General features: G+C 40.2%; 1 protein-coding gene across 5 annotated transcripts in view; it reads left to right on the top strand.

Annotated features, from left to right (window-relative positions):
• Nucleotides 1–14,635, top strand: part of RASSF6 (Ras association domain family member 6) — a 54,476-nt gene that overhangs the window by 30,039 nt on the left and 9,802 nt on the right. For 3 of the 5 annotated variants that reach the window (XM_048211737.2, XM_057309649.1, XM_057309652.1), the window contains 6 exons: nt 4,248–4,345; nt 5,658–5,842; nt 8,702–8,803; nt 9,376–9,427; nt 14,253–14,371; nt 14,476–14,573. In XM_048211737.2, the coding sequence (XP_048067694.2) occupies nt 4,248–4,345; nt 5,658–5,842; nt 8,702–8,803; nt 9,376–9,427; nt 14,253–14,371; nt 14,476–14,573 (654 nt within the window). Of the gene's footprint in view, nt 1–4,247; nt 4,346–5,657; nt 5,843–8,701; nt 8,804–9,375; nt 9,428–14,252; nt 14,574–14,635 lie in introns of all 5 variants that reach the window. The other 2 variants (XM_057309651.1, XM_057309650.1) reach the window with 2 other exon arrangements.

Genomic DNA, 14,635 nt, shown 5'->3' with positions numbered 1-14,635 from the left:
TCCTGGAAAGTCTCCCTGCTTTTCAACATCTATTTGCCCGACTCCATTCTCGCAGTCTTTTCAGAGTCTGGTTAGGTAACAAGGTAACACATTCGCCAGAAAGCCTTTTCTGACCCTTCCATCTGTACGAGGTGCACTGACACTTTTTCTAGGTCACTTTCAAAATATATCATTAATTGTATTTTTATGCACCAGTTCCCGCTCTGGCCTGCGAGCTTCTTCAGGGTATGGAGCATGTCTTATTCATCTGTTATTGTGGTGCTTGCCAGTGTGCCTGGCACGAAGAAGAGACTCACAATAGAGTCTTTGAATAAAGCCCACAAGCCCGGTAGTGAAATTAACATCTGCTCTGTTGTGAAAGCTGTCTCCCTCTACCACTTCTGATTGGTCTCCCACCCAGGCTAAGGGTTGCCAATGGGTGAAAGGTCCAGTGTTTGCAGAAGCGCAGAAGGGAGACCACAGACTTAGGCAGCCTGATGAAGCTTTGCATCCCTCACCTTCAGAGACCAGGTGACTGATGGGGCTGATGATTCTAAACGACTAGGAGGATCCTGTAGGAGAAATTACCCCTGGGCTCTGCTTTTAGAAATAACTGTGCAAGATATGAATTTGGCAAAATTAGCTATCATTATTCGTATTGCCTAAAAACTCATTGCAAAGTTCTCCAAGCAGCTGGCTGCTTTTGATGCATCTTCATTATTTGCGTCATGAAAACTTAATAAGTATGAAACATTAAGGGAAGACGTCAAGGAGATTCAGTGAGGTACTTGTATTATCACATGAAGCCTTTTTTAAAATAGCTACCCCAAGGTATTTTTAAATTTTCAAATTAAAATTCAAAACACTTGTTCCTAAAAATCCTCAATTTGGGCATAAGTTTCAAGAGACCAGGTGGACAAAGTAATACTGACACCTCTCCATACACGGTAGCAGGTTAAAAATTAATATTCTCCTGATGTGCCTTCCGTCGACACTAACTGCATTTTTCAGTGTTTATCGGAAAGAACAGTGCTGTGAACTAAGCACGAACGACCTCCTTTAGTTTCGAGCTGAGAAAGAATTCCCTAGAGAACTTGGCTTGCCCTTTAATTTACCACAGCAATGAAGCTTACGAGAACATTCGAAGTGAAGGGCACACTTGCGGTGTATCCAGTCCTTCTGGAGGTTGAGTATGACCAGGAAGAGATGCTACCCCCCTCACACTCAAGACCAAGATTAGATTCAGTTGTGGTCAGTTAGCCACGAATCTTTGTGGGAACCAGCTGGACACTCAGCAGCATGATTTGGGATGGCTGTTCCTTGGCCTCTGGTTCCCTAGCGGGGCACATGGCCACCTGACGTCCTATTATTCGTTTCAGGCCAGTCCTAGACACGGTCACTCTGGCTGCCAGCCTTCAGGTGGCGTTCGCTTAAATTCTGAGCCTTGAAGGAAACCATATGAAGAAAGGGACGATTCCCTCACTCTCACTTCTTAAGTCCCCTTTCTCGTCCTGGGTTCCCGTGTGCAGAACTTCTCCCTCTGCTTCCACCGGGTCCCAGGGGTGGGATCTGCTGTGGCTGGACATGGAGTAAAAGACGGGGCAGCAGTGTCCTCAGCAGCAGGACAGGCCACAGTCTGGTCTTCCGGTTCACCCGTGGAGAGCATCATCAGTTTGTCAGGCTAATCTGTTTTAATTATCTTCGAAGTGAGTCACACTGAGTCAGCTCAAAGGGAGCGGTCGAAGCTTAAGTACAAATCAGTTTGTTTGAACTGTGACCACTCGTGGTCCTTTACGGAAACAATCCTGTGGGCAGTACTTTGATCTTTCCTATCTGGTCCAAGTATTGTGTTTCGAAAATCTTTCAAAAATTTTTTCGAAAACCCCCCAGCCTTACTGAGGCTACGTTTGCTTGCACCAGTTTTCAGTTCTGTTTTTAATCTTTGTAAAATCAGCTTTGGCACGTTTTGTACGAATCATGACAGAATGACATGAAGAACAGAAGCCGGACAGGTGTATGTTTGAATAACATTAACAATGTGGTTTTGTCCTTACGGCACAGGTAGAAAAATGACCACATTCCATTTGTCTATCAAATTACTACCTCCTTTTTATCTTGCAACTCACCAGAAACCTTCCCCACAGTTTGAATTTACCAACGGCACACATCCTGAAGCGAGGTCAGAGCCGTGCCAGCAGTCCCATGCTTGGGCACGTTCGACAATTTGACATCATGTACAGTTCTGTCCAGTTTCCTTTCAGCTACTCCGGGTAACTGCACTCAGCGTAGGCATGTGCAACAGCTGTATGTGGGTGACTCTTCGAATGACACGATCCAAAGCTCAAAACTGGTGCTTTCAGAAGTGGGGCGCCTCGGTGGCTCAGTGGGTTAAGGGTCTGCCTCTGGCTCAGGTCACGATCCCAGTGTCCTGGGATGGAGTCTCATGTTGGGCTCCCTGCTCAGCGGGGAGTCTGCTTCTCCCTCTCCCTCTCCCTCTGCCTCCTCCCCCTGCTCGTGTTCTGTTTCTTTCTCTGCCTCTCTCTTTCTGTCAAATAAATAAATAAAATCTTTAAAACAAACAAACAAAAAACCCTGGTGCTTTCTACAAAATGGGCAGGAAGGAAAAAGGGCCATGTTTGCCCCCTGTATTTGTGTGACCCCACTAAACCGTAAGAAAGTGAGGACAAGTGTCAAGTCTGCCAAGATTACCAAGGATTCGTAGAATACTACCGGTGGGGCCCTCGTGGCATTCTCGTCTTCCCCCACATGAAATAGCATCAGGTCGCCTTCTCACTTTCATTTCTGCTTTTCATTGGTATTGGGCCTTCCCCACGGCTAACACTCCTGTGATAATGACATCTGTCTCCTTGTGATAATGAATCCCTGATAGATTGGGAAAGATGGGTAATTTTACCTAGTTTAAGAATAACTCGATTCTGAGTCAGGACCCGAATAGGTCTCCTTTGAGTTCGTTATTACCCATAGTTCTTGAACTATTCTGACATTTAACTGGCTATATTCTGGATAGTAGAGCTTACGGGAAAATTAACTAACAAATACATTAGGATTACCTTATTTACATAAGACTAGAATGAGGCTCAAATGATATCAAGGTTATAAAATACATCAAACGGATGCAAAGATTAAGGGGAAAAAATCATGTTTGTCATGTTCACCACCACTAGTCTGAAAAAGCATTTTTTGTTATTGTTGCCACCAGTGACACTTGGATAGAATTAGTGCTACAAATGTCACATTTGAAAAGAGTGTATGCCACCACTTACAGGTTTTGGTCATAAGGAAAACAGACATTACGGAAGAGATTTTTAGTAAGAATAGGACCAGTCCCAGCAATGATAGTATTCACTGACCTAGAGAGACCCAGGAATATCTTGGACCCCTATTGGTTCCTGGTCTCCCACGAAATGGGTACAAGTGATGAGGAGGAGGATGATAATGAAGATGAGGAGGATTTTGATAACTTTTAACACATTCTGTGTGCTTACTACGTATACCGGGCACTGTTTGAAGAATTTGACCAAACTTAACCCTATCCTACCTCCTCCTCTTATCATCATTTTATAGGTAAGGACACGAAGGCACAGAGAAGATGAGTAACTTGTCTAAGACCAGAGAAATAAAGTAAAGGTGACTCTCGGCCCTGCTGGTAAAAATAAGTAGTTGCCCAGTTTTATGTTTTCTAATCACTAGAATGCACTGAAAATTGTTAGTATCCTAGATATAAGTCATAATGTTTTAGAAGAGAAGTTTCTCGTACACTTTCCTCCTTTGTAAATTGCATTCATAGTAGTAAAGAGCCTTAAAGATGGGCACCCCATCTTACTGATAGCCACTCTACCTAAAAATTCTCTGAATACTATAGGAACTCAAAGCAGATTGGCGGAAAGAACACTTTTACATCTAGACTTTCCTAAGAGCATTGTGAGATATCTGTGGAACAATGGGTCATGTTGGTTTCTACTAATTCCATCTGCATACACAATTTATAGAATCTATACAACCTTGCCTTTCAGGGTATAACTGAATTATTGTATCAGATTTGCTTAAAATCAGTACAGAAAGTATTTAAAACACATGCTGACCATTCTGGTATAAATATAATTTTAATAATATCATAAAACTGTTCTAATTTAGGATATGCCTACCTAAGGAGGCTCTCAGTACCATATTAATACTATAAATCTGAAAACCATCATGAGCCTCATTATGAAGAATTGCTGTCATTTACAAGATTTATTACTTTTCAGGGGAATGACCCGCTGGGGGGAGTTTGATGATCTTTACCGTATTAGTGATCTGGACAGGAGCCAGATTCCAGCTTCTGAAGCAACAAATTCCCGAAAAGGTAAGTATCAAACTCTAACTAATGGCGAGACTTCTATTTTAATGTAAAGCACGAATCCTTAATGTTTCTCCGAAATTTAACATTTTACACACCACTATTTAATAAAGCTCTCATATTAAAAAAAAAATCTCTTAGGATCATACTAACTTAAGTCCCTACAGTGCTCATAAATGCTTAAGAACCTTACTTTACTATATAAAAATATAGTGATTTTTAAAATTACATCAAGTCACTTCGATTTACTAGATTAGGGAAAGCTAATGGCTTGAATAAATTTGTATACATAAAATTCTTCAATATTTCCCCCCAAGAATTAGGATCATTTATAATACTCAGTAGCTTTTTATGTTAGACCAATCTCCTCAGATTGGCTTCTACATCTATTTAGAAGTTGAACGTTTTAGTTAGTTAATAGATATTTAACATAACACCACTCCCCAGAACGAGGCAGATATACTGGCATCGCTATATTTGATAGAGTCGTTTCAAGCATTTATTTTAAAAAGAGAAATCAACTTGAACGTCAGGCGAGTTCATATCGAACTTGACAAACCAGGGGTCAATGGCAGCTCCTATGACATGTGACCTGAGGAGCCATAATGGTGATGTGATAGTAGTAATATTAGGAGCTGTCACTCACCGAGACTCTGCTAAGTGTCACCTGATATTGTGTATCTTACCTAGATTTGGTTTTCATATAATATATGGAGATCCAAGGAGGGAGGAGCTGATGACTGAGGCTGGGAGCAGGGTTCACGTTTCTGGGGTGGTCCTATTATGAAGCTGACTTCAGACTGAAAAGAGTATCCTGCTGACATGATCTTCATGAATCTACCGACAACTTCCGATGTTTATTTATATTTTCCAGGCATTTCTCAATGCAGTCCTTTCTGCCGTCTCCATAACAGCCCATATTTAATAACAAACATGATGCTTCTTCTAAGATTCCCTTATCTGTCTACTGGCTCTTGGCATCTTTTATGTAAGGGTCCTTCCTGTTAGCCCTTTGAAAACACTCCTCTAAACCGAGGGGAATCCCAATTTCTTGGCATCAAAGATACCATAAAAATCTATCAGTATCTAAGTACCGGTGCTAGAGGAAGAGGAACCATCTCTTGTCTATTGGATGATATGCTATTTACGGTAGGAAATTTTTTTAAATCCCAAGGTAAAATGGAACACTGTTTCCTACTGTTTGAGAACATTATAGTTCACTGCTTAGCTACACGTTTTCTTATCAACTACATATACAAATCCACCCAAAGAGGTAACTGACTAAATGATATGGCCTTATAATCTTTATTCTTCCCAGATTATTTATCTTATCACAGTAGCACTCTGAAACCTTATGCAGAAGAAGAGCCAGAATCCCCATTGCTCTATCGAACCATGAGTGAAGCAACGCTGGTGAGAAAAAGAATGAATCTTCCAATGATGGACAGAAAAGAGAGACAGAAGCACAGGGCCTCCATTAACGGGCACTTCTATAACCATGAAGTGAGTTATAATTCCATTCATGTCATTGAAAATAATGTCTGTGTTTCTAACAATGCCACTCAATTCAACTTACCATTAAAATAGTCATAATAAACTAGTAGTAGTGTTTCTAATATTTGTCAGGTCCTCTCCCTGTGTTAGGTACTAAACTGTTTGAAATTGGATTTTGGTCAATTATCTCATTAATCACTAAAACAATCCTATGAGATAGGTACCATTACTTTCCCTCCCTTACATGTATTTCATTGAGGTTCACAGAGGTTAAGTAATTTGTCTTAGGTCACACTACTCGTAAGTAGCAGCTCTGAACTTGAATCCAGTCCAGAACCCAAGTATTAACCAACGTGATGGGTGAACCCTATCTGAGGGGCTGGCTCTGTGCCAAGCACCGGGGATCTGAGGTGACTCAGTTGATGGCTCTGCCGCCATGGAGCTCAGGTCTCAGGCAAAGAAGCCAACACATCAACAAATGGCATTAGAATAATGTAAGTGGGGGCGCCTGGATGGCTCAGTCGTTGAGCGTCTGCCTTCAGCTCAGGGCGTGATCCCGGCGTTATGGGATCGAGCCCCACATCAGGCTCTTCCACTATGAGCCTGCTTCTTCCTCTCCCACTCCCCCTGCTTGTGTTTCCTCTCTCACTGGCTGTCTCTCTGTCAAATAAATAAATAAAAATCTTTAAAAAAAAAAAAAAGAATAATGTAAGTGCTACAGCAGAGGTTGGTTCAAAGTACATTTGAACACTAACATTTAAATAAAGAAATAAGACCAGCCACAGACCTATTATTCCGATAAATCAAATTTCTCATTTCTCCACGTTCCCTTCCAGGCCTTGTACATATATACATGGTTTTTTTAATGCAAGCATAGTTGTACTTTACATAATTTGTATTCTGATTTTTCACTTAATGTGTTAAATTTATGTGTTCCTTTCCACAGCTTTTGTAAGACATTTCACTTTGCTGAAGGTAGGAAATACATCATTTTTTCCCTAGAACTCAAATTTTTCATGTCATGTACTTCAGCAATTATTCACCCATTCATTTAATAAATACTTTAAAGCACTTACTCTGTGCCAGGTACCATTCTAAGCCCTTTCATACAAAATGTTGTCATTCAGCTGAAGCTTTTCTCCTGGAGGGCTTTCTGCCTGATTCCTTCTCCTCCCCTCGGGAACACAGCCCCAGCGTGCCTTTGGAGGCTCGTGGGGAGAAACATCCCTTGTGAATTCTTTGTTCAAATTAGACATTTTCTTGGCTCCAGAATTTCCTCTTAGCCATAAAGTAATATTGACAGTCCCCACAGACGTGCAACTTACCAACTGCCCTGGTTTCTATGCCTCATGATTATGCTGCGTCATCATCTTGTGGGAGTGATTTGTGTTAAGAAGGCTGTGAAAACCACCCTGTTCCAATTGAGCGGCTTCCAGATGGGCCACCATGCTGAAAATGACATTGACACTGAGCGGGCAGCACCGTATAGTGGCTGAACGCTTGGGTGCTGCAGCTTGACAGCCTGATTTCCAATTCTTGCTGAGCAAAGTTCAAAAAGACCCCCATCTCTTAGCTGTCATTCCTTCATCCTTCCTACTTTGCAAGGTTGAAGGGACTACGCGGAATGAGGGGAGCCGAGCACTCAGCACAGTGTCTGGCACAAAGGAAGAACCCAATTTACATTAGCTTTATTGTTGTTGGTTAAAAGAGATCAAGCTGGAACTACACATATGTCCTACAGATGCCATTCACTGCAACTTAATAGCTACCAGAAAACAAAACAAACCCACAAACCCCAAGCCCTCTATCAACGGATGTGCCGTGAGACGCAGCTAGGAGTTTAAGTTGATATAGTTGTAAGACGTGTTTTTATGCCACGAAACCCCATGAGAACACCAGTATTGTCAGGACGTGAACAACACCCATATCCGAGGATTAGATTATGATATTCATACGTAAGTTAAGACTACTGACTTGACCTGTGATATATTTCTATCCTTGCAATAAGAATAAATGATTTTCTTCTATTGTGTGTGTTGGCCAACAAAACTAATCTAAACCTCTGAAAAACATGATTCCAGATTCATTGTATGTTGGCACTTTGGAAGGGCTCTTGGCGATCATCTAGTCCTGCTCTCTTATTTCATAGATGAAACCCTAAGGAGGCCTCTTTAGGCCTTAATGTTAAGTGGGTTGATGAAGTTGGAGCTAGAAGACACTATGATCTAGTGCTGTTGCCAAACTCCATCAAGATTCTTCATATAAACAAAATCAAATCACATATGTTACTAACCCTTCCCTTAGTGCCAGATGAGCATTTGGGTCTCCAGCCATAGAACTTATCAGCACTGGTCATATGTGTCACAGAGGGACTCATCCATGCCTCCCAGTGTGCACAAACATGGACTTTTCTCGTGCTTAGCAAGAGTTTAAGCCAGGCATCCTCTATATACCTACTTTGAAAAATTATTTCTATATCCATATTTCGATTCACACAGATGCACCATGTCTGCTGACCCCACCTCATTTCTAGAGTCTTGGGACACTATTCATATTGCTTTTTATTTGTATTTAGCTGTAGTTAATTTATTTTGAAAACTTGAGCCACATGGAAGAATGGTATGATTCTCCAGTGAAAATGTTTCGAACATCCTCAAATGATGTTTTACCTACCTTACTCCAGCAACAATGTAAAGCTGCTTAAAAGGGAACGTAATATCCCAACAACAATGAAGAAAGCAAGCACAAGACAATAAAGTTTTTAAACTGGTGATCTGGAATTTTTTTCTTTGCGCATAATGAGGCCAGGTTCGACATATTGATTCTTGTTAATCTGATCTAATTTTAAGAACTTTGTTTTCTTCCCAGACATCGATTTTCACTCCAGCCTTTGGATCAGAAACTAAGGTCAGAGTAAACAGTAATATGAGGACTGAAGATGTAATAGAGCAACTTCTCCAAAAATTTAAGGTGATCTTTGTCATGAAGCTGAGCTGTAACTCTCTTGTATATAATTTAACTGTAGATACCTAAATGCACTCTTCTGGAAAAGATCTATGAATATGTAAATCTAAATTAAGCTGTTCAGTTCTGAAGAGCTCTTTCTTATGTATCTCACACCTTTTCATAATTGAGCCTTGAGAAATTACGTTATTCCTAGGGAGCAGAGGACTTTTCATGTCTAAAAGTGCAAAATGAAAGTGAGGAAACAGGGGCGCCTGGGTGGCACAGCGGTTAAGCGTCTGCCTTCGGCTCAGGGCCTGATCCCGGCGTTATGGGATCGAGCCCCACATCAGGCTCCTCCGCTATGAGCCTGCTTCTTCCTCTCCCACTCCCCCTGCTTGTGTTCCCTCTCTCGCTGGCTGTCTCTATCTCTGTCGAATAAATAAATAAAAACCTTAAAAAAAAAAAAAAAAAAAAAAGAAAGAAAGTGAGGAAACAGGTGGATAATTTGGATCTGGTTGGCTTAGAAAACATCTGACAATGAACAAATGATCAAATATGAAAGAATTCATGTTCGTTTATTTTTTTTCCTTTGACAGATTGAAAATAGTGCCCAAGATTTCGCACTCTACATGATTTTTGCAACAGGAGGTAAGCTTGATCGCTCTTCTTCATAGGATTCCGGGGTGTTGTAGTTTTCTGTCCCTTGGGAAGGCAGAGGAGCAGTTAAACCTCATTCTGTGGAAGAAAGAGAAGGAAGGAAGAAGAAAGAGAAAGGAGGATAAGAGGGAGGGTGTTTTACAAGGTTATTCGTATTTCACAATCTTAGAAGAAGATGACTTAAGAATAAGGTATTTTAGAGGAGATTATAATACAAAAGAGTTTGCTTGTTGGCCAGATATTAAATTACCTGAATGGAAGTCAGAGCTCGGAGTTGGCAGGGGGTGGGGGGGTAGTCTGTGGAAAGTTCCCAAGAATTGTTATGCTTTGAAGTCCTTGATTTCTATACCTCTTACTTTTTTTGGGTTTCCTTTCTCATTCCAGCTCTTGCTGGAGTCATAATGCATACCATTTCTCTTGTTATTATCACTCTCTTAGCACAGTTCCTGCCACTCTGTAGATGTGTTTTCTCTCCCTCAGTAGAGGAAGTTATGCACAACTCGGTGGTTGGGAGCAGAAGGTTGGCTGCAGGACATTGGGAAGAGGCTACGCATGGGGTGCTGAGAGCAGGGATGAAAGAGACATTAGAGAAAAAGCTAAGGCAATACTGAAATGAAATTTTTGAAAACCCTGAAACTGAAAAACTTGTATGTAAAATTGTAGAAATATCTCCAATTACAGTTTAAGTGTCAGAATGTTTGAGCTGGAAATTGAACAGAATAAAATAATATGTTTTGATGCCAGAACAACTGTAAGAAAATGAAAGTTGGGTCTTTAAAAATAACAAAATTAAAGCCCTTACAAATTGAAAGCTTAAAATATAAGAAATATAATATAAATTTTAAAAATTCTAAAGGTGTGTGTACATATCTATTTGTATTCTACTTATTTAGGGAAAAACTAAAAGGTATAAAATAAAAAGCAGAAACAGACTATATAAAAATGCAAAAGATACAAATAGTAGATTATGAAAACTATCAGATAAAAGATTAATACCTATAATATCAGAGTTCTTGCAAAACGATAACAAAAAGACAATTCAATGAGAATAGAACCCACAATGCAATTATATCTCAACTTTTAGCAGATTGGCAAAGTGTTTCAGAAGGGTTCTACCTATGTCTGGTGTATTGAAGGGCAAAAGGATATTTTCATGCAATTCTGGTGAAAATAAGACCGTCTTTACTTTTTTGGAATTCATTCTAACATTATTAACATTATTAACATTTACAGGGTACATATCCTTTAACCCAGCAATGCCACTGGTGAGAATCCACTCCACAAGAGTAAAAGGACTAGTACCTATAGATTTATGTGCAAGGCTATTTATAATGACAAAAAATTAAAGACAAAGTCACCTATCATAGGAGAATGATTGAATAAATGGTTATTAAGCAGCCATTAAACGGAGTGTGTTAGATGTATACCAGTTAAATGGAGGGAACTCCATAATATCGATTACGTGAAAAATGCAACATGCCCAAAAATGTGTATAATATGATCCCATTTCTGTAAAAAATTACAAATCTCATTTAAATATGTGGTACATAAGTTCATATGATCAGGGAGAAAGGTATGAAATGACAAATATTAAATCATGAACATCGATTACCCAGCTAGGGGCTTAGGGTGATGCAGAGAAGAGGATGGAAGAAGGAGGAACACAGAAGCAAAAAAAAAAAGGTAAAACATTTTTTAAAACATGGCTACCGTAAAAATAGCAAGTTTCACACGACCATCTTTATGTACTGTGTGTTTATGTGTGTGCGTAAAGACGTATACTAAAGGATGTCCACACGGAGGGTGAGGCTGTTTGTCTCAGAGTTCTGGGATTCCAGGTGATCTTTACTTTCTGCCTGACACTTGTCTCCGTAGTTTCAATTTACAATAGCATGTGTGTTTTTTAAGACTTTATTGAGGAATAATTGGGAATAATCGACACATATAATTGTATACATTTAAAGTGTATAATGTGATGATTTGATATACATTGATATTATGGGATGATTACCAAGATTGAGATAATTAACACGTCCATCACATCACATAGTTAAAGCTTTTCATGTGTGTGCATGTGTGTGTATGTGTGTGTGTGTGAGAATACTACTCTCAACAACTTTCAAACATACAATACCGTATTATTAACTCTAGTCACCAGAGTGGACATTAGATCCTCAAAATTTATTCTTCTTTTTTTTTTTTTTAAGATTTTTATTTATTCGACAGAGACAGAGACAGCCAGTGAGAGAGGGAACACAAGCAGGGGGAGTGGGAGAAGAAGAAGCAGGCTCATAGCGGAAGAGCCTGATGTGGGGCTCGATCCCATAACATCAGGATCACGCCCTGAGCCGAAGGCAGACGCTTAACCGCTGTGCCACCCAGGCGCCCCCAAAATTTATTCTTCTAATAACTGAAAATTTGTATCTCTCTCACCCTCTTTTCCCTCCCTGGCAGCAGGAGTTATTTTTATAATCAGAAAAAAAAAATGTCTATTTTCACTGCAAAAATGTAGTTCTTTAAAATTTTATCTGTAAAAATCTTGTTTTATTTTATTTTTGGTGTCAAAAATTTTGTACACAAAATCCAGAACAGAAGATAATCCTAACTAGCACCGTTTAGGGATCAGGAACAGAGAAAAGAATGGAAGCGTTATTTTTTTGAAATTTTTTTAAGGTTTTATTTATTTATTTGACAGAGAGACAGCCAGCGAGAGAGGGAACACAAGCAGGGGGAGTGGGAGAGGAAGAAGCAGGGTCCCAGCGGAGGAGCCTGATGCGGGGCTCGATCCCATAACTCCGGGATCACGCCCTGAGCTGAAGGCAGACGCTTAATGACTGAGCCACCCAGGCGCCCCAAGAATGGAACTTTTAGCACAGCTTAGGTATTAATCTGGAAAATACAGACAGGTGCATTTTAACACCTTGTATCGACTAAGCCCATGATCCAAAACAGTGTTTTTCAAATTCTAGTGCGTTTCAGAATTACCTGAGAAGTTCACTAAAAATACAGATTCCCAAGCCATCCAGATTCAGGAACAGTCTGGGAATATGTATTTCTAATAATTATCCCAGAAACAAATTCATGAAGCAAGAAACTTTGCTCTGTAATATTAAGAACGCAACAAACTGACGATGCAAAACCAAGTTATTATAAGATGTAGAGGTCAGAAGAGGATTCTAGTGGGTTAATAAGATGAGCTAAATTATCAGGCTTCTCCCTCGCTTCAGAAATGTGGCGGAATTAAAGCAATGAACTCTGACTCCGTGGAAACAAGAATGAATAACATTACTTTAATTGTGCTCTCGATCCTCTCCAAGTCCCACCCAGGGGATGAGAACAGTTCTGATTCTTAGAACTGTTAAGAGCCCAAGGTGATTGATTTCATAAATGGCAATGTAGAAAGGACTGACTGGTCTACCCTTTTCCCCTTTCAGTCTATTTCAACATAGCAGACAGACTGTTCTTTAACAGTGTAAGTCAGACCATGTCACATCACTTCTCAAACCCTTAGTGATCTCTCTTCCCATAGTAAAGCCAGAGTTTTACGCTGGTCCCACTACACGTTCTCTCCAACTCTCTCTCCTTCCCTCATCTTCATATTTGCCACCCTGGTCCCTTGCTGCTCTTTGATAGCATTCGAGATGCACTGACCTGCAGGGTCCTGCCTTACTTACTTACTCTGTTTGGGACACACTTCCTCCAAATAGCTGCATGGTTCCATACCTCATCTCCTTCAGTCTTTATTCAAATGTTACGTCTTCAGTGAGGCCTTTCTCAGCCACCCTATCAATAATTACATACGTGTTCCCTGTACACACCTCTTTGCACATACATATTCTTTCTACCCCTTTCCTTGCTTTATTTTTCTTCTGAATACGTATCACTAATACATGATGTGTTTTGTTGGTTTACCTTCCTTAACCTGTGTGTCCTCCACTAGAATGTAAGGTCCGTGACGGAAGTGATTTTACTCTGCTTTGTTTTATAAAGTGCCCCGCACAGAAAACAATGCCTGAAACATAGTAGGAACTCAAAACATATTTGAGGAAGGAGGAAAAGAGATGAATGTAAGGGCACTGTGTTCTGTTCATGTTTCACTTTGATAAAAATGAAACCATGGATGTGAACTATTTTGACAGAAAGCTGGAAGTGCTTTGGTGGGTGGGAGTATTTACAACTTTTGGAAATTTGAAGTTCCGGGAATGTAACATGTTGGAAGTTATTTTCTTTCGCATCTCATTATTATGGCTGAATGGATGAAACCCTCAGATGAATGAAATAATAAAAATACCTGTGATGTAAAAAACATGATGAATATATTTTTAAGGATGATCCAAGGGTTGGATTGGGATGAGAAACAAGGGGATCATTGAAGATGATTACAAAGCTTTGGACCTGAACAACTGGGAAGATGGAAATGCAGAAACTGAACTAGGAAGGAATCAGTAAACATTTGTTGAGTGAATGAATGAATGAATGAATGAAAACTTATAAAGAATTTTGTGGGTGTGTGGCTTGATAAAAGCATACACGGAACTGGAGATTTGTCCGAACGTCCGAACCAGAGGCAAGGCTGAATTATCTGAGATACGAGTCAAGTTGAAGAGATAGCAAGAGAAAGGAGTCCTTTTGTAGTCTTTTTCTTTGAAGGCTTTAATTTTAATTTACTGATTTGAATGAAGGCTTCCTGTTATATGTTCTTTTTAGGTCTTCCTCCAGTGTGAGCTAAAGAAAGAAAATGGACGGACGGCGTATCTTTCTTCTCTCTCTCTAGGACGGACTCCTGCCTATCGTTGATTCTTGTTTTCATTTGCAGAGCAGAGACGGCTGAAGAAGACAGATGTCCCGCTGCTGCATAGGCTCCTGCAGGGACCCTCCAAAGAGAATGCTCGCATTTTCCTCATGGATAAAGATGCGGAAGAAATTAGCAGTGATGTATGGATACTGTCACCCCGACTCTGTCTTTGCTTCCTCCTGACTCAGCACCTCTCACAGAATCTGCTTTCTTTTTTGTTTCATTTTGTTTTTTCCCTTTCTAGGTGGCTCAGTACATTAACTTTCATTTTTCTCTCCTGGAATCCATCCTTCAAAGATTAAATGAAGAAGAGAAGAGAGAGATCCAAAGAACAATAGCCAAGTAAGTCAGGAGCATGCATGCCGGGTGCCTATTCCTTTAATAGGCCCAGTGCACAAAATGTG

The sequence above is a fragment of the Ursus arctos genome, unplaced genomic scaffold (assembly GCF_023065955.2).
Source record: "Ursus arctos isolate Adak ecotype North America unplaced genomic scaffold, UrsArc2.0 scaffold_9, whole genome shotgun sequence".
NCBI lineage: Eukaryota > Metazoa > Chordata > Mammalia > Carnivora > Ursidae > Ursus > Ursus arctos.
The sequence above is the reverse complement of the archived record's forward strand: the minus strand, read 5'-3'. Positions and strand labels throughout refer to the sequence as shown.